We start from the raw sequence: 21,672 nt of genomic DNA, 5'->3' as shown, positions 1-21,672 counted from the left end.
GGCGAGTACAAGAAAACAAATGCATGACAACACTTCACTCTCGTGTGTTACTCACGGGTGCCATCGAAGCGGGTTGCGATGGTGTCCAGGAAGGTGTTTTGCGGGGCCAGCAGCCCTCTCATCACCGGCATCCTGCTCCGGGTGGACTGGGTCCTCCTGCCTCGGCGCCCGGGGGCAGCGTTTGACTCCTGCCCTGACCCGAAACTAGGCAGGAAGCGAGAGGTGCCCGGTGCGCATCCCAGCCCCTGGAGAAGCGCACCGATCCGAGATACGCGCGGTGACTCCACCTTGGCACCGCGGGGGTTGTGACCATAATCAACCGAGCAGAGAGCGAGTAATCACCGTGGGATGCACCTGTGCACCGTCCAGAACACAGTTAATGCGCCAGTGTGGTCGCGAAAAGGGTGCGCGCTGGAGAGAGATGAGGGTGGATGGATACACTGCAAGTTGTTGGTGCTGATGGCGCGTGGAGTGAATCTTATCGCTGCAAGCTCCTCCTCAACTCTCCCTCTCTCTCCCCCCCTCTCTCTCTCCCTCTCCTCGTTGCGTGGATATCTTGCCACAACTGAGAGCAGATGCACAGTCACATGACGCCTCCAGGTCTCACCAGACCGTGGTCCTGTTTCAAAGTGGAGGTGCGAGACAACAAAGAGATGCAGCGGCGTTGGAAGCCCCCGGTTTCCCCCCTGGAGTGATGGAAAGTAGACCCAGCACGGGCTGCAGGCTGCGGCTCCACGGAGGCTTCATCTGCTGTTGAAGCAACCAGCGTTTTTTAGAAATCCACCCAAAAACAAACAAACAAAATAAACTTCTCTGCGCGTTACGGTTCGTTCAGTTCCTCCAGTTAAATGCAATCAACCACACACGAATCTGTGTTTGATCCGGGGTTTCTGAGAGGACCAGGGAACCAGGGGGGCCAGGGTGATGGACTCCTCTCCTCAGGACCACATGGCCTCATGCAGCTGCACAGATCAGCAGGAGTTCAGTCCTCACGGTGAGATGCTGCCACCTCCTGGTTACGCAGCGTCACTTCAACCTCCAGTGGAGAAGGAAAACAAGCAAACTCATACTTTAGTGAGGTGAGCGGACTCCTGAGACATCACCCGGGGACATTTTCAGTTCAGTAAACCTGTAAAAGCCTCAAAAACAACAGGGACACGGCCCTCACCCTTCCTGGAGCAGCTGCTCTCACACGGTTTCTCCTGATTAACATGAGTTTTCCCTCTGATCACAGACGCAGAGATCAAGAAGATCCTTAAAACCAGCTGAGATACACAGGTATCAGACACTCGGCCACACTCAGACCTCCTCCTCCTGGAAGAGGACACCGTTCATGTTGAAGGAGAGCCTGGGGAGTGTGGTTTCAGAGAAGATGTGCAAAGCATTAGGCTCTGTATTCTCCTTCTCCCCTTTCTTCCTTGAGAAGAATGAAACTTTGATTTAACACTTATCATGAAATAAACAAATACCTTTTTGAAATGTAATTGATTTGTGCTCTCCTGACACATGTGTGTTGTGTTTGTGTTGTTTTATGTCTAAGTCTTGTGTTATGCAACAGTTTGTCCTGTTAAACCATAACATTCATCTTCAGCCTCTTGTCCCTGTCGGGGTCGTGGGGGGCTGGAGCCGATCCCAGCTGACATGGGGCGTGAGGCGGGGTCCACCCTGGACAGGACGCCAGTCTATCACAGGACACATAGAGACGAACAGAGACAGACAACCATTCACACCTACGGGTGATTTAGAGTCATCAATGAACCGAACACCTGCACGTCTTTGGACTGTGGGAGGAAACCGGAGAACCCGGAGAAAACCCACGCACACACGGGGAGAACATGCAAACTCCACACAGAAGGGCCTCAGCCAGGATTCAAACCTGGAACCCTCTCGCTGTGAGGCGACAGTGCTAACCATTAAAAGATCTGGTTTGAAGGCGGTTGAATCAGTTTTCTGTTCATGTGGAAAATAACAAACCGCCGCCTCAGCAGAACAATGACCAGTTTAACCAACACCCACTTTATTAGAAGTGCATTTTTAACAGAAACGTCAACAAAGCATCTTCTGACGTTTTAAGTTGAACTTTCTCCTGAAAAAAAAACAAATTAAATATGTTAATATTGTCTGTTTCCAGTCTGATAATAAAGGCGTGTGTGGCTCCACTGCTCTGCCACAGCCTGGGAAGAATCAAATGTTCTGCAGGTGTCACAGTCCAGTCATCCATTCATCCATTCATCCCCCTCGCTGATGCAGACATGGTGGGAGGCGTTACGGAGGTGGAGCTGGGTGAAGATCATGGCCTCTTGAAGTGACTCGAAGGCTGAGGTGCGTGTTCGTGCTCTCCCGGCCCCGTGCAGCCGCGGTTACCTGCGTATCTGTATTCAGCACATAACCTACGGTACAGTCAGTGTGCTGCTTACTGCACCTGTTCATAACATCCACTTAGATCTGACTGTGAAGAACCAGAATGAGGTTTGGAGGTTTTTTAAGTTTCATGTTGCCATCAGAGCTGCAGCAATTTCTTTACTCAAAGATCCACAGAAACATAATCAACAAGTGTCAAAAGTCATTTTTTATGCAAATAAAAATACGCAGATCGTCTTTTTCTCTGTTTAAAGCGTTGATGCGTCCTGTTTACAGAACGTTTCCAGCACTTTTAAACCCTGAGAATAAAGAAATAAAGGAATAATTCTTCTTCTTTTTATAAATCCATGTTTTAAGTGTCGTCCAGGATTTCCAGCCCCCGTCCGGACCCGGATTATTGGGGGTTCGAGCCTGCGGACTCACCCTGAAGCGTACTGAAGTTATGGAAATTAAACTCCCAGGGGAGGTTCAGACAACGGAAATGACACCTGTCCACCAGCAGGTGGCGCTGTAATCAAGGAGAGGCAGTTTTGGTGGAAACATTCACGTCGTTGTGTTTGTTTGACAAACCTGATGATGGCGTCTGAGCCGGTCAGTGCCGGTCCACCCGGTGCTGCTGACCCAGGAGCTTGTCAGGTGGATCACCCTCTGGTCCGGGTCCCCCTGAGGGATCCACGCGAACACCAGCTGGAGGACAATCAGAATAATACTCTTATTATTGTGAATAATTGCCATTCAACAGAGGAAAGACAGTTTATTAAAATGAATCAAAATAAATGAGATCTCTAACTGTGGCTCCCTGTGGAGGAAAGTTTGTAAAACAGTAGATTTCAACAGTTTCCCCGTCACAGAACAAGAAGCATCAAAACTCTGCACTTTTATGGGATTTACCTCCTCTAATAACGAAGAACTACTAATAACTTCTTCTGGCACCCCTTTATTTTACTACTATATTATTTTTATTATTATTTTATTTCTCTTCACCTCTTTGTTCATGTGTTGTGTTGATGTTCACACCAGCATCAACCTGTTGTTTGGTGTTTGCGTTTGTCTCTGCTGCTCATTTTCAATAAAGTTTTTATTTATTTAAATAAAATAAAAATGAGACTCCAGGACTTTTACTCTCTGTGCTAATGCTAATGCTAAACTTAACGCACAACACTAAAAACTTTTCCTCATTCAAACAAACAGCCGTTCACTGTGTGTGACGTCACTCACCTGTGGCTCACCTGAAGCACGTGACGTGTAAGAGAGCTGGAGCGGGTCTTTCGTGTGAAAGGTGCTCACCGGAGCCGGAACAGTCCACCTGCCTCCTCTCTGTGTTCGTGCCGCCGCCGCGTTCAAACAGACCAACCGCTCTGCTGCCACGGAGCATGCGCAATGAAGACTTCCGCCAGCCGACCGGGCTACTTCCGGTTTAGCGCTAGCTTACTTTGTACGACGATTTAAAAGCTTAATAACTATTTTGTTTTTTCAGATTTTTAAATTGAATTAGTTTATTTGAGCTTTTGAAATCATTCTTAAAAATTATAAATAATGTTTTATGGATTTAAAATGCGTATTTATATTTTAGTATCTAAGACGTACGGAAGCCCTAAAGGGTCAAAAATCACAGTTCATGTTCTCTCTGTTTTCTCGCGATAAAGTGATGATTAATTTGAGAGATCATTTTTTCCCCCAGATATTTTAAATTGAATGAATTGAATTTAGCTTTTGGAGTAATTTTTGAAATTTAAAAATAATGGTTTATGGATTTAAAATGTGTTTTTATATTGTAGTATCTAAGAGGTACGGAAGCCCTAAAGGGTCATAAATTATAATGTGATAATTAATTTGAGAGACAATAAATGAAATGTGATAACGTGATAACCTGCTCGTACACGTGCGCACGCTCGTGCTCGTACACGAGGGTGGACCCACCTCTCCCAAACGGGCCGTGGACGGCAAGCGTGCCGCTCCTAGACGCGGTACGGTTGCACTCACACTGGTCAAAGGAACCAGACTTTAGTTCCTTTGACCAGTGTGAGTGCTGGTTTGACCAGCAAAATGTGAGTCCGCCCTGATTTAACTTTCTGTTAATTTTATTTGACTAAGAGTTTTTTTTTTTTCATTAATCTTCAGCCTCTTGTCCCTGTCGGGGTCACGAGGGGCTGGAGCCGATCCCAGCTGACATCGGGCGTGAGGCGGGGTCCACCCTGGACAGGACGCCAGTCTATCACAGGACACATAGAGACGAACAGAGACAGACAACCATTCACACCTACGGGTGATTTAGAGTCATCAATGAACCCAACACCTGCACGTCTTTGGACTGTGGGAGGAAACCGGAGAACCCGGAGAAAACCCACGCAGACACGGGGACAACATGCAAACTCCACACAGAAGGGCCCCAGCCGGGATTCAAACCAGGAACCCTCTTGTTGTGAGGTGACAGTGCTAACCACCACTATACTTTCTGTATTTATTTAGCTCAGAGTTTATTGTTTTTATACCTCCCTTGTGTTTTTTAAGCTGCTGGGAACTCAAATGAATTGCGGGAGCTAGGGTTAGTCTAAGTCTGAGTCTAAATCTGACCGTCAGATGTTTTTACAAAGAAATCAAACATTAAATGTGACATTTTTGTTTATAATAGATCTGTAATGGATCTGTACCAACCAGCCCCTGGAGCCCAGCGGCCCCTGGAGCCCAGCGGCCCCTGGAGCCCAGCGGCCCCTGGAGCCCAGCGGCCCCTGGAGCCCAGCGGCCCCTGGAGCCCAGCGGCCCCTGGAGCCCAGCGGCCCCTGGAGCCCAGCGGCCCCTGGAGCCCAGCGGCCCCTGGAGCCCAGCGGCCCCTGGAGCCCAGCGGCCCCTGGAGCCCAGCGGCCCCTGGAGCCCAGCGGCCCCTGGAGCCCAGCGGCCCCTGGAGCCCAGCGGCCCCGGTCTCCCCTAACACCCCTCATTCACTCACTGTGAGTCTGTGTGGGGGAGAGAGCTGTCAGTGCATCACGGACCAATCAGCGCTCCGCATTCAGAAACCCCGCCCAGACAAACCCCGCCCCCTCTGCCGTGTGGGCTTATCTGATTGGCGACTCGCTCTTCTTCTGTGCTCTGATTGGCTCAGATGTTGTCAGTCAGATCGGCGGGGACGTGGTCGCCGGGTACCTGCCGCTCCTCTCTCGGCTCCGGCATCATTCCGCCTCCTCTCCCCGTCTCTCACCGCGTCCTGGACCTTTAAACCACAACAAGGTAACGTTTATATAATAATTATAATAAAATGTACATATATATAAGTGTGCTGGACGACAAGGGGGCGACGTAACTTAACGTAACGTAACAAGGAAGTGGACTTATGTCGTTTCCCTGGTTACGAAGAGTCGAGACAGAAAACTGCTCAATATTTACAATAAAAAGCTATTTAAATATATTTTTAATGGTGTTTCAGTTAAAATGCTTCCACCTAAAGTCACAGTGTGTGTTATTATATTAAATTAAATCGTGTTTAAAGAGAAAAGGCCCCTTTACTGTCTTCGTGTTGCGTTCAGGGTCCTCTCTGGTGTCGGAAAGTATCATTATCTCATCTTTTATAACTTAAAAACATGAAACTTTGGTGTGTTTTTTGATTTGTGTAATAGTTTGTAACAACACATAACTGTGGTTATAACATCACACAATGACATCTAATGTAATGTAGTGAGGAAGTGCAATAATCACTGTACTGTATGAACTTAATCAGCTTTATTGTTTATTGTTATTTATAATAAACACATTACAAAGCAGGAGTTTTGTGCACAGTAGGAAAACACAGACTTTTACAATTACAACCAAATGAAAAGACATTCAAAGGTGTTGGATAGAGAATATTAAATAAAATGTGCATATGTGCAGATGATGGCGTTAATGTAACGCCTGTTATATTACTATATTACACATTAAACAGACATATGTCATTTACCACAGCTGTTAAAGGGCTGCAGAGGCTTTAAAATGCACCTTGAAATGCTTGACAAAAGTGTGTGAAACGTGGGTTTTATAGGATGTGAAGTCAACGTACAAACATGAAACTTTGTTGTGTTTTTTTGGATTTGGTAGTGAAGTTATAAGGAAACATTACTGTGGTTGTTTAAAGCTCAATAACATCTGATTTAATGTGATTAAAAGTGCAATAATCACTCTGCTGTATGTTCTGTGTATGCACAAACAGGATTTACCACAGCTGCTTGAAAATGCACTTTGAAATGCTTGTAAAAAGTGTGTGAATTGTGTGTTTTATAGGATGTGAAGTCAACGAACAAACATGAAACTTTGTTGTGTGTCATCACGAAACATTACTGTGGTTGTTTAAAGCACAAAAACATCAGATTTAATGTGATTAAAAGTGCAAACATCACTCTCCTGTATGTTCTGTGTATGCACAAACTGGATTTACCACAGCTGCTTGACAATGCACCTTGAAAGGCTTAAAAAGTGCTTGAATGGGGCTTTGGAAAGTGTGTAGTGGCTTTGGGAAGTGTGTAATAACCCTTTCTGCTAACGGTTCGTGCCCTGCTGGCGGAGCGGCTCCCTCTGCAGTCTCCACCCATCGAACCACGATCAGCCGTCCGCTTATGTAACGTTTGGGACCCACCCCCTGAAGAAACACAAGGAATGTGGGTTAAATAGGAAGTGAAGTCGACTTACAACCATGAAACTTTGCTGTCACCAAACATACTTTTGGTTGTTTACAGCACAATAAATAAAGATTATTAATAGTGCAATAATCACTGTGCTGTTTGACCTGTACACAGATAAAAGCAGCTGTGACTCACTTGTTTAAACTGCTTTTGTCTCAATTTCTATTTTAATTCTGTTTATAATTCTATTTTTAATTAGTATTTTTATAATATATATTTTTATTGTTTTTTTGTATTCATACAACATCCAACAATTTAAACATCTGGTAGTAATGCAAATAATGATGAAAATATTAATAATACAGAAAAAGTAAATAAATTAAATTTTCTAATAAGATAAATATAAAAAAAATTAAATCAACAAATTACTGAGCAATAAATAATACAATGCATAAATAAAAATAATCATAATCAATTCATATTAACTGTTTATTATTTACTTTTTATGTTTATTACATTCGTCCCACACTTTATAATATTTTATTCTGTCAGACGAAGAGTCGTTGAATTATTCAGTGACAAACAGCAGTTGTGTGTTATTTTATTGCTGCCACGGCCTCTGACATGTCCCCCCCCCCCCCCCCCGTGTCTCTCCCGTGTCCCTGGTGTCCCCCCTGTGTCCCTCCCTGCTCCCCGTGTCCCCCCCTGGTGTCCCTGTTGCCCCCCCCCCCCGTGTCCCCCCAGGCTCAAAGATGTCTCAGAAGATCAAGGCCGGCTCGGTGGTGGAGATGCAGGGAGACGAGATGACTCGGGTCATCTGGGAGCTCATTAAGGACAAACTCATCTTCCCGTACCTGGAGCTCGACCTGCACAGGTGAAGTATGACGACCGCGGACCAGCTCTGACTTTTTGTTTATGTGTGTGACTTTCCGTCATCGGTACACCTGTACACTTATTTTTGATCTCATATATAATGACTTAGGGCGCACTCCCACTGTGCCTCCGTACCGTGCCCAAACAGGTTTCACGGCTAACGTCTGGTTCCTTTGACCAGTGTGAGTGCAACCGTACCACGTCTAGGAGCGGCACGCTTGCCGTCCACGGCCCGTTTGGGAGAGGTGGGCTTTAGTAAAGCACGTTTGCACTTGTACGAGCACGAGCGTGCGCACGTGTACGAGCACGAGGCCTACGGCGGTTCTGAGGTCATTTCCTGTGCGCCTGTTGGGACGTAGAAAAAAGAAGGAGGGACCATGCGCGGACATTTCAAACAATGGCGGTGAAAGGTTCACGTTGGTGTGATGCGGAGGTGGAGTGTTTACTGCAGATTTGGTCGATGAAAAGATTCAAAAACAGTCGACAAGACGCACAAAAACTCTGAGGTCTACAGAAAGATCTGGAAACAAAGCCACGCATCGCCATGACGTCATCAATGCGTGTGACGTGTTACGGCGTGATGACGTATAGGCAGCAAGAAGCATTCTCCGAGGCCCAGGTAGTGTGAGTACAAACGGGCCTGGAGGGGGGGACAAGGACCCTAAAGCACGGGGCACGGGACGGAGGCACAGTGGGAGGGCGTCCTTAGGAAGCATGTGAGGGGAGTGTAGTCTGGGAAAGGGAGGAGTGCAGTGACGAGTGCTCCAGTCGAGACCACGAGGTGAGACTGACACTTCCTGCAGTGCTGGGATTTCTGGTTTGGCTTGTCAAACTTAAGGGGGGGGGGTCCTGTTCCTGTGCTGTTGGTCCCGTCTCCACAGAGGAAATCCCTGTGGAGCGGAGCACTGAAGATGCGTTTATCTAGTTTCATAGTTTCTCCATCTTTTAAATATTCTTCTGCTCAGCAAACGTCTGTGTTCTGGACGTGACTCTGCAGATCACCGATCAGATCTGTTTCTGCATCTGACCTCACTCTGCTCCTCTTATCTCGTGCATGGACTTTGTTCGCGGTTACATGTTGTTTGCAGGACCTTCAAGTCCCTAATGAATCGTATCTTCATACTACGGTGTTACAGAATTATCTATTCTTGAACCACATCGTAAAAGTTAATGATTGCATTTAAAGTTATTCGTACCTTTCTTGCATTAGAGTGCTCGGCCCTTCCCTCCAAAGTCCCGCCCTCTTCCCCCCGCCTGACCTCTGACGCTCCCTCCTCCCCCGACACGTGCGTTGAGAGAGAAATGCTGCGTTTAAGTGCCACAGGAAGGCCGAAGTTTCGGACCTCCAACTAGGCAAAGTGCACTGGAAAGCCTGTCAAAGGGTCAAGAGATCTTTATACTCCCAGCAGCAAAACAACAAACACACAAAAAATAAAAACAACAATATGGGTGACATGGGAAAACAATTAGCATCAATTCAACAACAAACAAACAGAGTGCAATGATGCCTCACTGGATACAAACTGGATCAAAATAAGGAGTTAAAGTGACCACAGTGCCAACAGCCACTGGAACCCAGGGTTTTCTAAACCTGTCAGTCCTGCATCTGGGCATATTAACCCTGCGTCCTGATGGAAGCAGTTTAAACTCAGTACACGTGCGCACGCTCGTGCTCGTACACGTGCAAACGTGCTTTACTAAAGCCCACCTCTCCCAAACGGGCCGTGGACGGCAAGCGTGCCGCTCCTAGACGTGGTACGGTTGCACTCACACTGGTCAAAGGGACCAGACTTTAGCCGTGAAACGTGCTGGGGCACGGGACGGAGGCACAGTGGGAGTGCGCCCTTAGAAAAACAAAACAACCGAACCGAACACCGTGATATGTGATATGAGATAAAAGAAAGGGAGCCCTGGATTAAACACAAGCTTCATTGTGAAACAGACACACAATCGTTTTATCTCAATGATCTAATCTTCATAACCGCCCTAAAATCAAGTGTTTTAAACTGATTATGCTGCAGAATATTCAAATAATTAAGTACAGAGAGATTTAGTTTAATAAACTCTCGCTCTGACGTTAAACCCCTTTCACTGCTGCACTTCCTTACTGGCACACACACACACACACACACACACACACAAGTACGAGCTTGTTTCAGTCGAACACACAAACAAACCGGGACATTCTTGTTAAACCTGAAACCGTGTGTTTAAAGCTTTCTCTGTCTCACTCGTTCCTCACTTGTGTTGTTGTGGTTTTTCGGGGGAAGGAGGAGGGGGAGGGAGAAAGTGGGTAAAAGGTCGCGGCTGCTTTCAAACAAGGCCGGCGAGTTCAGGAGGAAGCACACGGGCTGATACTTGAAGGGAACGAGGAGCACAGAACTGGTTCTGGTTAAACTGCCAGAGGGCCGGTCAGCGTTGCACAACGGGTCCCTTTGTCTTTGTGTCGCAGAGAAAAGGAGCAGAGCAGAGTTTAGTGTGAAGGAGGTTAAAACACACTCAGGGCGCCGCAGACACACAATCAGCTGAGATTTGGAGTCAAGCTCTCTCTCTCTTTACTCATTAATGTCGTTCGTGTTCTTTGACGCACCGACTCTGTCGTTGTGTAGCGTTCACAGCTGGGTGGCTGTGACTTAATGACAGAGTGGGTTGTCCTCCATTCAAGAGATTGGCGGTTCGATCCCCGCCTCCCCCGGTCCACATGTCGAAGTGTCCTTGGGCAAGACACTGAACCCCGAATTTCTCCCTGTGCTGCACATGGGTGTGTAAATGTGTGTGAATGGGTAGATTAGATTAGATGGTGTGTAGATGTCCACTGCATCAGTGTGAATGTGACAAACACTGTGAAAGCGTTGTGAGTCGTCAGAAGACTAGAAAGGCGCTTTATAAGTACAAGTCCATTTACACAGTTTTAGTGCTTCTCTGTGCAGCTGAAGCGTCAATAATCCACAGATGCTTCGGTTTATGGCGTCGTGCCGCTGCTGTCAGAGGTAGAAAAGGGCTCCAAGCCTGCTCCTCTGCACACTCGCTGTATAAATACAGTTTATTATTAATTAAAATGTTTTTGGCGCTGTGAGCAAACTCTTCTATCCTGATACAGATCATTTCATATCCCCCATCTTGATTGAAATGTTTATTTTATTTTGTAAAAGAACAGAAAACATTGATGTGACACAAAACAGAAGCATAATAAGAAACATGAACAACAAACATTTGCTGATTAGAACAAGTTTGAAAAGCAGTGGGAAGAAGTTTACACGTGTCTAAGCCGTCCCCTGCTCCATAACTCAGACCCAGGGTCTGTTCAGGTCGGCAGCAGCCAAACACAAAGTTACAGACTAACCGAACACACAGGAGACACAACACACACAGTAAAACAGTCAAATAATGCAGTACAAAGGGCAAAGAACAAGTTAAGTACAAGTTAAGTTAAATAAGTACAAGTGCAGACCCCCACAGACTGTCTCAAAAGCCTCCTACAGCAGTTTGAAGTCCCCTAAAGAAGTAAAGCTGGACCGCTTCAGCCTCTGCTGGAGCTGGTTCCAGGTCTCAGGAGCAGCTTCAGCCTCTGCTGGAGCTGGTTCCAGGTCTCAGGTGCAGCTTCAGCCTCTGCTGGAGCTGGTTCCAGGTCTCAGGAGCAGCTTCAGCCTCTGCTGGAGCTGGTTCCAGGTCTCAGGCGCAGCTTCAGCCTCTGCTGGAGCTGGTTCCAGGTCTCAGGTGCAGCTTCAGCCTCTGCTGGAGCTGGTTCCAGGTCTCAGGAGCAGCTTCAGCCTCTGCTGGAGCTGGTTCCAGGTCTCAGGTGCAGCTTCAGCCTCTGCTGGAGCTGGTTCCAGGTCTCAGGAGCAGCTTCAGCCTCTGCTGGAGCTGGTTCCAGGTCTCAGGCGCAGCTTCAGCCTCTGCTGGAGCTGGTTCCAGGTCTCAGGTGCAGCTTCAGCCTCTGCTGGAGCTGGTTCCAGGTCTCAGGTGCAGCTTCAGTCTCTGCTGGAGCTGGTTCCAGGTCTCAGGAGCAGCTTCAGCCTCTGCTGGAGCTGGTTCCAGGTCTCAGGCGCAGCTTCAGCCTCTGCTGGAGCTGGTTCCAGGTCTCAGGTGCAGCTTCAGCCTCTGCTGGAGCTGGTTCCAGGTCTCAGGCGCAGCTTCAGCCTCTGCTGGAGCTGGTTCCAGGTCTCAGGTGCAGCTTCAGCCTCTGCTGGAGCTGGTTCCAGGTCTCAGGCGCAGCTTCAGCCTCTGCTGGAGCTGGTTCCAGGTCTCAGGTGCAGCTTCAGCCTCTGCTGGAGCTGGTTCCAGGTCTCAGGTGCAGCTTCAGTCTCTGCAGGAGCTGGTTCCAGGTCTCAGGTGCAGCTTCAGCCCTGTTGTGGAAACAGGCCTGAATCGCTTTAATATCAGCGTAGGAGAAGACAGTCGTCAATCATCCCTTCGGCCGTCGATCTCCATCTTGTTCTTTGGTGAAAACTGATCCAGTTTTTAACATTTTAGAGAAAAAACAAATAATCCGTTGGAGAAATGAGCGACAGACGCACAGATGGTGAAAATAATCAAACTCTCTGTCTCCTCCTGTGAAGCTATGACCTCGGGATGGAGAACCGCGATGCAACGGACGACAAAGTGACGGTGGAGGCGGCGGAAGCGGTCCGGCGTTACAGCGTGGGCATCAAGTGCGCCACCATCACGCCGGACGAGAAGCGCGTGGAGGAGTTCAAGCTCAAGCAGATGTGGCGGTCACCCAACGGCACCATCCGCAACATCCTGGGAGGAACGGTGTTCAGGGAGGCCATCCTCTGCAAGAACATCCCCCGACTGGTGCCCGGCTGGACCAAACCCATCATCATCGGCAGGCACGCCCACGGGGATCAGGTACGACCGGCCACAGCGCTCACTGATGATGCTCGTATCTAATGAAAAGTGCATGTTGGGGTGGGAATTAACATGAAAGAGTAATTCAACTTTTCAGTTTTGACAAATTCTGGTCTAATCTGAGCATCAGCCCGACACACGAGGCTGAAATAATCCTGACTTAAACTGAACTAAAGCTGCAGAGCTACAGCTACTGTGGAGACTTTCCCTCTACATTAGGTTTACCTGCCAAATGCTGTTGGGCCCGTTTCACTGTTAAACTCCAGGTTGTTTTAGGCGCACTCACTCTGTTCCTCCGTCCCGTGCCCGAGCACGTTTCACGGCTAAAGTCTGGTTCCTTTGACCAGTGTGAGTGCAACCGTACCGCGTCTAGGAGCGGCACGCTTGCCGTCCACGGCCCGTTTGGGAGAGGTGGGCTTTAGTAAAGCACGTTTGCACGAGCACGAGCGTGCGCACGTGTACGAGCACGAGGCCTACGGCGGTTCTGAGGTCATGTCCTGTGCGCCTGTTGGGACGTAGAAAAAAGGAGGGGCCATGCACACACACAACAAAAAACCCTCCTACGTAACAGTGAGGTACAGACAGACAGACCTGACTCTGTGGCTGCTCCTTTCCCTTTGCCACGGCTTCCTTCGGACATGGAGAACGCTCCGTCCACCTCTAATATCTCCACTCCACTCCACTCCAGAAGAAGATTTATTACTGTTTTAATCCCACAAGGGGAAATTCAATTTTTTCACTCTGTTATTATACAGGTGACACACACACACACACACACACACACACACACACACACACACACACACACACACACACACACACACACACACACACACACACACACACACACACACACACACACACACACACACACACACACACACACACACACGGAGAGATGTCAGAGCGAGGGGGCTGCCAATGGATCGGCGCCTCGAGCAGTTGGGGGTTCGGTGTCTTGATGAACTGGCATCTCTTCAGCCACCAGTCCACACATGGACTCGAACCGCGACCCTACGGTTCCCAGTTGAGTCACCTATGCACTGAGCTGCTGTCGCCTGTAATCCTGTTTTTTTATCCTCATGTGTCTCTGTCATGAACAATTCCATCTCGTTGTCTCAGACACGATAAACCTCTGCTCTGACTTTCCACCATCGCTGTTCTTCCTCTGAAGGATTTTCTGTCTTTGACACGTCCATGATTTCACACCGCACAGGAAGTACACACAATCTGCTTCCTGCTCAGTGGACGTGAATGGTCACATGATCCGTGTTTTCAGGCGTGTTCATAAGTTTATTCTTCACAAATCAAAACAAAGTCGTGGATTCATTCAAAGCACTGAAGACTCTCTGGACACAGATTATTCTGATACGGTGCTAAAACTCTGTGTGGACGGAGGCTGTTTTGGGTTTGAGGCTGAAATAATCCTGATTTGATCAGCAGCGAAATAAAGGAGCAACTGTAACTGAGCTCTCGTCATGTGAGCGTCTCTAACTGTGCAGAGAGACGTACAGCAGCTCCCTTCTTATCTGACAACAGCCCTGCTGTTACCGCAGCGTCCTATCAGACATCGCCGGGTTGTCAGGAGAGACTGGGTCAATAATTATATTTCATCAGCCGTCCTTTGGACCGTAACGTAAGAGCTCTGCAGCAGCGTCACAGGACTCAGTCATAAGTTAGCTGCAGGAGCTGAGCCAGAGTCAACAGGTCTCTCAGGACCCAGGAAAACGGGTGAAGTGTCAAAGAGCTGCCTGTTGCATCATATCCCACTGATTTACTGGATTACGTGATATCTGCTCCGCTGACTCCTCCTGCTGCTGTGTTTAGGAACTTTTTACTGTTTTATAGGTCAGGGTTCATACCTCTTTACCCCCTATACCCCCTTTTAAAGCTCTTTCAACAGTTGCATGGTTGGGTAGAGTCCCCCAGCAATGTGGTCGAAGTATTTACTGGGCTCAGACTTAGGGCGCCCTCCCACTGTGCCTCCGTCCCGTGCCCCGTGCTTTAGGGTCCTTGTCCCCCCCTCCAGGCCTGTTTGTACTCACACTACCTGGGCCTCGGAGAATGCTTCTTGCTGCCTATACGTCATCACGCCGTCACACGTCACACGCATTGATGACGTCATGGCGATGCGTGGCTTTGTTTCCAGATCTTTCCGTAGACCTCTGAGTTTTTGTGCGTCTTGTCGACTGTTTTTGAATCTTTTCATCGACCAAATCTGCAGTAAACACTCCACCTCCGCATCACACCAACGTGAACCTTTCACCACCATTGTTTGAAATGTCCGCGCATGGTCCCTCCTTCTTTTTTCTACGTCTCAACAGGCGCACAGGAAATGACCTCAGAACCGCCGTAGGCCTCGTGCTCGTACACGTGCGCACGCTCGTGCTCGTACATGTGCAAACGTGCTTTACTAAAGCCCACCTCTCCCAAACGGGCCGTGGACGGCAAGCGTGCCGCTCCTAGACATGGTACTGTTGCACTCACACTGGTCAAAGGAACCAGACTTTAGCCGTGACACGTGCTGGGGCACGGGATGGAGGCACAGTGGGAGGGCGTTCTGTAGTACGAAACGGGTTTTGCGCTGTTTCTGGGAACATCAAGGAGCTTCTGATTGGTCGACCTCCGTGCTCTCAACACAAACACTCTCTCTGATGTGTAATGTAATGGATCCAGAAGGTGTCTCGGTGTGGTTACACTTCCTCTCACACAGCTCTGTGGCTCCTCCGTCGGCGCCAGAGCAGCTGCAGGGTCTTCAGCTGAGAGCTGTCCTTCATTCATGATCCATCTCTTTAATCCCAGAACATCTCACGATGGCGAGGCAGCGGTCAGAGACGTCTCCCCGCTGCTGGATTTAGAAAGTCAGGCGGTCCCACTACGTCGCTTCTTTGCTCCTCTTGCTCTCGTTTCCTCTTCTTGTTCCGTAGACCTCGGAGTTTTTGTGCGTCTTGTCGACTGTTTTTGAATCTTTTCATCGACCAAATCTGCAGTAAACACTCCACCTCCGCATCACACCAACGTGAACCTTTCGCCGCCATTGTTTGAAATGTCCGCGCATGGTCCCTCCTTCTTTTTTCTACGTCCCAACAGGCGCACAGGAAATGACCTCAGAACCGCCGTAGGCCTCGTGCTCGTACACGTGCGCACGCTCGTGCTGGTACACGTGCAAACGTGCTTTACTAAAGCCCACCTCTCCCAAACGGGCCGTGGACGGCAAGCGTGCCGCTCCTAGACGTGGTACGGTTGCACTCACACTGGTCAAAGGAACCAGACTTTAGCCGTGAGACGTCTCCCCGCAGCTGGATTTAGAAAGTCAGGCGGTCCGACTGCCTCGCTTCTTTGCTCCTTTAGCTCTTGTTTCTTCTTCTTCTTCTGCGTTTGGACTTTAGGACAGACGTGAAGCCGGTGCCTCTTGTTAACCTGTTGTCTCTCTCACTGTGCCCTCCGCAGTACAAAGCCACAGACTTCGTGGTGCCTGGGCCCGGGAAAGTGACGATGACCTACACGCCCAAAAACGGAGCGCCGGTTCAATACGTCATCCATGAGTTTGAAGGTAAGAACACAGTCAGCCCGACGCACGCTCACACTACCTCATCACATGGGAAACGTCTGATCATTCAAGGGAAAAGACCCCCAGGAATCTCTGGGGCGCACGAGTGCACACATCAATCTCAAGACGTCAGATATTTGACGTGTTACAGGGAGTCTGGCACCACAGCAAAGGTCTTACTTTTCCATTGTGTTCACATTGTAAAGGGGGAAAGATAAGGCTCATCTATCATATGTCTCATTTCCGTCCTCACTCCAAACCAAACACTGAGCCGACTGAATGAGATTAGAAAGTTTGAGCAATGACGAAACAGAGAAACACAGATTTCTTATTTCTGTTTGTCCAAGTTTGAAAGACAGTCTGTGTTCATGTGTATGTGATGGTGCTGTGCTTTACCTCTGTCTGCAGGCACAGGTGGTGTGGCCATGGGCATGTACAACACAGACAAGTCCATCACAGACTTTGCCCACAGCTCCTTCCAGATGGCTTTGGCCAAAGGCATCGCTCTGTACCTGAGCACCAAGAACACCATCCTGAAGAAGTACGACGGTCGCTTCAAAGACATCTTCCAGGAGATCTACGAGAAGTAAGGACGGGCGAACCCACGCACACACACACATGCAGAGTCAAGCTCCCTTTCCCCCCGGACAGAAAGCTGCGAACACCGGGCTTTTGTCTTTGGTGGGAAAGTTTACAATCTGCATTTATTCCCAGGACTCATGACTCTGCATCAGCTGCAGCTCTGATCTGCAGGCGCACGATATATATTATATAATTATCTGTGAATCCACTGATACCAGGGGCCGGTCGCACTAAACATTACACACAGTTAGTGGCTGTGGAAAAGTACCTCTTACAACCACTCTTCTAAATATCCAAATATCTGAAAACAACAACAAATCGGTTCGATCCACGTGGCACACACACACACACACACACACGCACGCACACACACACGTCGCCTAACTCCTGCTACTCTGTCATCTCAGCCACAAATTTACACTATGACTCTGTGCAGTTTTATTAAAGCTGCAGTCGGCAAGATTCTTTTGATCATATTCACTGAAACCGACACTTTGCTCCAAAAGCACAACATGAATCAGCTGTTTTAGAAAGAAACACACGTCTCTACGTTCACCTGGAGCTTGTTATTCCACGGTGCCCGGATCATCCTGTCCACTCAGTGCCGGCCTGTGTGAGAGACGAAGACGTCACCGTTTGTCTTCCATTGAAGGAACACTGACCTCTTCTTTCCACACCATCGCCATCTGCTGGTGCTTCTGTCTCACTGCACATGTCTCACTGCACCTTCACTGCAGAATTCAATCCTGCAGATAAGCCTGTGAATGTTCTCATTTGTCCAGGTCATCATTTTGCATGCTTCAGGGATCAATTCTACGGATCCCTGCGGCAGGAATTGCACACTATTACATCACAAACTCACAGGAAGAGAAGCACAAATATGCAAACCCAGTTTCACATGTAGAAAAATTTAAATGTGACATATATGGTTACATCTGTTGTTTTTATGTGAAATGAAAATACACATTCACAGCCTGAGTTCTACAATGATGCAACATGACAATCATCTTCACTGGCCTCCATGCTCTCTGCTGTTTTCTCACTGACACCAGAAAGAGTTTAAAAACCTGCATAAACACATAAACACAGTCATTATGCTGTAAATAAAGTGTAGAACTCACACACTCATCACCCGTCTCTCTGTCACAAGAAGACACACTCTGATGTAGATCATGACTGAGAGCTGTCCTCCACCTTCTTATGTGTCCAGGGAATACCAGGCTCAGTTTGAGGCCAAAGGCATCTGGTACGAGCACCGTCTGATCGATGACATGGTGGCCCAGGCCATGAAGTCTGAGGGCGGCTTCATCTGGGCCTGCAAGAACTACGACGGGGACGTGCAGTCGGACTCTGTGGCTCAAGGTCGGTCCAGACAGCAGCAAAAACAGACGCTGCTGATTTTCATCTCAGGTTCAAAGATGTTCCTCTGCTAACGTGCTTTCTGTGACTCCTTCAGGCTACGGCTCCCTGGGTATGATGACCAGCGTGCTCATCTGTCCTGACGGGCGCACGGTGGAGTCTGAGGCCGCCCACGGCACCGTGACGCGCCACTACAGACAGCACCAGCAGGGAAAAGAGACCTCCACCAACCCCATAGGTAACGACTGATGCATGGGCTTTTACTGTTGGGCGACATGTTTAAATTTATCAACCAGACACCAAGTTTCTGTTTAATAAAAGCCGTTTTTTTAAGGTAAAAATGCCAAAATTGAAAACCAGATGCCGGCCGAGCTCGGCTCAATGTCCTCGTAAACACACGTTACTCAAACGGGACAGAAACGAGATCAGAACCTCCGTCCTGGCGTTGTCCGGTCTGAGGCTGTGAGTGACTTCACGTGTTGAATCGTGTCCTAACCTCGGGGGTGTGTGTGTGTGTGTGCCACAGCCTCCATCTTCGCGTGGACGCAGGGCCTGCTCCACCGGGCGAAGCTGGACAACAACGCGGCGCTGCGGGTGTTCGCCGAGTCGCTGGAGGCCGTTTGCATCGAGACCATCGAGGCCGGCTTCATGACCAAGGACCTGGCGATCTGCATCAAAGGAATGTCAAAGTAAGTCTCGTCATTACCTCACACTCTGCTTCTCTGCTCTGCTGTTATTAAAAATGTGCTGTAGTGTAATAAAGTCAGGGGTTAAAGGATGAAACCCTGCGGATGAAATCTGCTCCATTATTCTTGAAATGAGGCGTGAGAACTTTAAAGCCTGTGAAATATTTTCTATCAACTCTAGAAATGAACACTGAGGAAATAGAAACTAATATCTTTGACACCATTTCAAGCGTCACACTCCTCACTCCCCATCTTCAGCCTCTTGTCCCTGTCGGGGTCGCGGGGGGCTGGAGCCGATTCCAGCTGACATCGTGCGTGAGGCGGGGTCCACCCTGGACAGGACGCCAGTCTATCACAGGACACATAGAGACGAACAGAGACAGACAACCATTCACACCTACGGGTGATTTAGGGTCATCAATGAACCCAACACCTGCACGTCTTTGGACTGTGGGAGGAAACCGGAGAACCCGGAGAAAACCCACGCAGACACGGGGACAACATGCACACTCCACACAGAAGGGCCCCAGCCGGGATTCAAACCAGGAACCCTCTTGCTGTGAGGCGACAGGGCTAACCTAACTTTATTATGTGTTCGGCCGTTTTTCATACCGTAAAACATATTTACGCTTGTTAGCGATAGATCCTGACACGAGTGTGATAATGTGGTCAGCAGTGTTGGGAAAGTCCAGTTCACACAGTTTAATATGAACTACTTCAGTTCATAGTTCATAATGCTTAATTATGGGCTGCTTCCCCTTAATGACGTTCATGAAAGCCGGTCGTTCCTCTTGACTCAGAGGCTGCAGGTCTCCGTCAGTGACCTGCACCAGCAGGTTGAATGGAGCGGCTGCTGTGCTCAGTGGACGGGGTCTGGGTGGAGGATCTGTCCTGACCGCCTTTGGATTTCTGATTTGTTCGCACAGACGTTGAAACGCCGGCTGACACACATATTAAACCTGTTCGGTGTGTTTTAGTCTGGGTTTCCCCTGAAGGCTCTGCACAAATCTGCCGTCCAATGTAACGAAGTTAAAGTGCAGAAATACAGGACGTTCAGAACACGAGCGAGGTCATGAACTCTGGTTGAGGCACAGCTCCGGTGTTCGACCTGGTTTAAACTCTCTCTGCTCTCGTCTCGTCTTGTTTCCAGGGTGACGCGCGCCGACTACCTCAACACCTTTGAGTTCCTGGACAAGCTGGCAGAGAACCTGAAGATCAAGCTGGCTAACCAGCCCAAACTGTGATCTGACCACACATACGCACGCACACACACGCACACACGCACACACATGCACACGCACACACACACACACACAGACACACACACGCACACACGCACACACACACACACGCACACACACACACACACACACACACACAGGAGCAGGGAGAGCGTGTCCAGGCCTACAGGAGATCTAAGGACTGAAACCAAGTCCCTCCCTCTGCGGGGGTCTGCTGCAGCGGGGCGCGTCGTCCTGAAGGGAGGAGAGCGGCAGCGTCTGATGGAGCGAAGGCGTCTGATACCTGTAGAGCAGCGCTCCTCTCGTCGACACTGAAAACATAGGACTGAACCTGGGCGAGTGACCTCGTTTACCCTAAATGCACTGGGTCCCCTGAAGTGAGTGTGTGTGTTGTCAGTTGTGAAACAGACGGGGGACTGAATCTGTCCGAGGGACCCTCCGGACCCTCACCGCCTTATTCCTTTTGTGTCAAAGTCAACTGTTGATTGTCCTTCGTGTAGCAGTGTTTTCATACCTAATGCCACACGTTCATGTCTTCGTGCCAGGGCCCGTCTTCAGGGCCAGAGAGAGCGTGGCGTTCTGCTGTGATGCAGCATCGAACATCACCTTCAGACTGACAGTGTCTCTCCTGCAAACAAACACGCTGATTTTAGATCCTGTACTCTTTACGCTTCACTACTCAGTCGTTTAGAGCAACTACCAGGAGCTCTGATGTGCTTTTGTGTTGACGTCAGCGCCCCCTGCTGGACACAAGCCGCCTCGCACCGTGAAGATCGGGTCGCTCCGTGCAAACGATCCCCTCAGAACTAAACATTAATATTCTAATCAAATCACTGAAGCTAGTAATTAATATTTCCCTTAATCATGTTTGAGTTCTCAAACCGGCGCCTCGATCGACAGTTTGACTGCGTTGGAAGCACGTGAGAGAAACATGCGTCTTCATTTTTCCTTTTTAAACGCAGCTGTTTGCAGGATGAGGTCATAATCCTAATCTGTGTGTGACTGAGATTAATATCTGTAACGTGACGAAGGTGAATGTTGTTTTACGTCACAGTGATAAAAAAACACGTCTTTCATAAATAAAGTTTGAATTCTCTCCGTCAGTTCTTTTCTCTGATCTCATAACTTTCTCTATAACATGAAAAACATAATTGTAGAATAACCTCCTGCCAAACTGTGTCGGTGTAATCAGAGCTTCTTCTGATCAGCGCCGAAAATGAAGAATGACTGAAATCATGTGGCTGAAGGTCGCGTAGTCTGATGAAGGTCGTCGCTGTTAAACTGAGATTCATAATCAATAAAAGTCCTTGTTTCTGCTTTCAGTGGTTTTTAATTCTCCTTCTGTGTGTGAGTGTGTGTGTGCCTGTGAGTGTGTGTGTGTGTGTGTGTGCATGTGTGTGTGTGTGTGTGTGTGTGTGCGCGTAGGTGTGTGTGTGTGTGTGTGTGTGTGTGTGTGTCATTGGTTTGTTATTAATATAATGCCTCTTAAGTCCTAAAATAATAACTCATAATAAATTAATTTTTGAAGAAATGTGTGTCATTCTCTTTTGTGTCCAAATATACACACACACACGTGTGAA

At 48.5% G+C, this 21,672-nt stretch overlaps 2 protein-coding genes across 2 annotated transcripts in view; one reads left to right on the top strand and one right to left on the bottom strand.

The window, feature by feature from the left end:
- The window catches only part of kcnh3 (potassium voltage-gated channel, subfamily H (eag-related), member 3), a gene marked incomplete at both ends in the record, with an annotated part of 122,202 nt that extends 122,071 nt beyond the window's left edge, over positions 1-131 (bottom strand). Inside the window, one exon of the mRNA XM_083921373.1 lies at positions 56-131. Coding sequence (XP_083777499.1) covers positions 56-131 — 76 coding nt within the window. The remainder of the gene's footprint in view (positions 1-55) is intronic.
- Positions 132-5,499: 5,368 nt separating this feature from the next.
- Positions 5,500-21,390, top strand: idh1 (isocitrate dehydrogenase (NADP(+)) 1). Its single transcript, XM_083921498.1, has 9 exons — positions 5,500-5,586; positions 7,695-7,824; positions 12,383-12,674; positions 16,125-16,227; positions 16,633-16,810; positions 18,017-18,168; positions 18,263-18,403; positions 18,692-18,854; positions 20,002-21,390. Exons 2-9 carry the CDS (start codon positions 7,703-7,705, stop codon positions 20,093-20,095), a joined length of 1,245 nt encoding a protein of 414 aa, XP_083777624.1. The 5' UTR covers positions 5,500-5,586; positions 7,695-7,702; the 3' UTR covers positions 20,096-21,390.
- Positions 21,391-21,672: the final 282 nt, after the last annotated feature.

This window comes from Echiichthys vipera, assembly GCF_963691815.1.
Source record: "Echiichthys vipera genome assembly, chromosome: 10".
Lineage (NCBI taxonomy): Eukaryota > Metazoa > Chordata > Actinopteri > Perciformes > Trachinidae > Echiichthys > Echiichthys vipera.
Note: the sequence above shows the minus strand (reverse complement) of the source record. Positions and strands in the feature narration are given on the sequence as shown.

Bases quoted from the DNA above. Each gene is read 5' to 3' on its own strand.
- idh1 (XM_083921498.1), top strand. From the start codon at position 7,703: ATGTCTCAGAAGATCAAGGCCGGCTCGGTGGTGGAGATGCAGGGAGAC. The intron at 7,825-12,382 runs GTGAAGTATGAC...CCTCCTGTGAAG, and splicing joins CTGGAGCTCGACCTGCACAG to CTATGACCTCGGGATGGAGA. The intron at 16,228-16,632 runs GTAAGAACACAG...CTCTGTCTGCAG, and splicing joins CGTCATCCATGAGTTTGAAG to GCACAGGTGGTGTGGCCATG.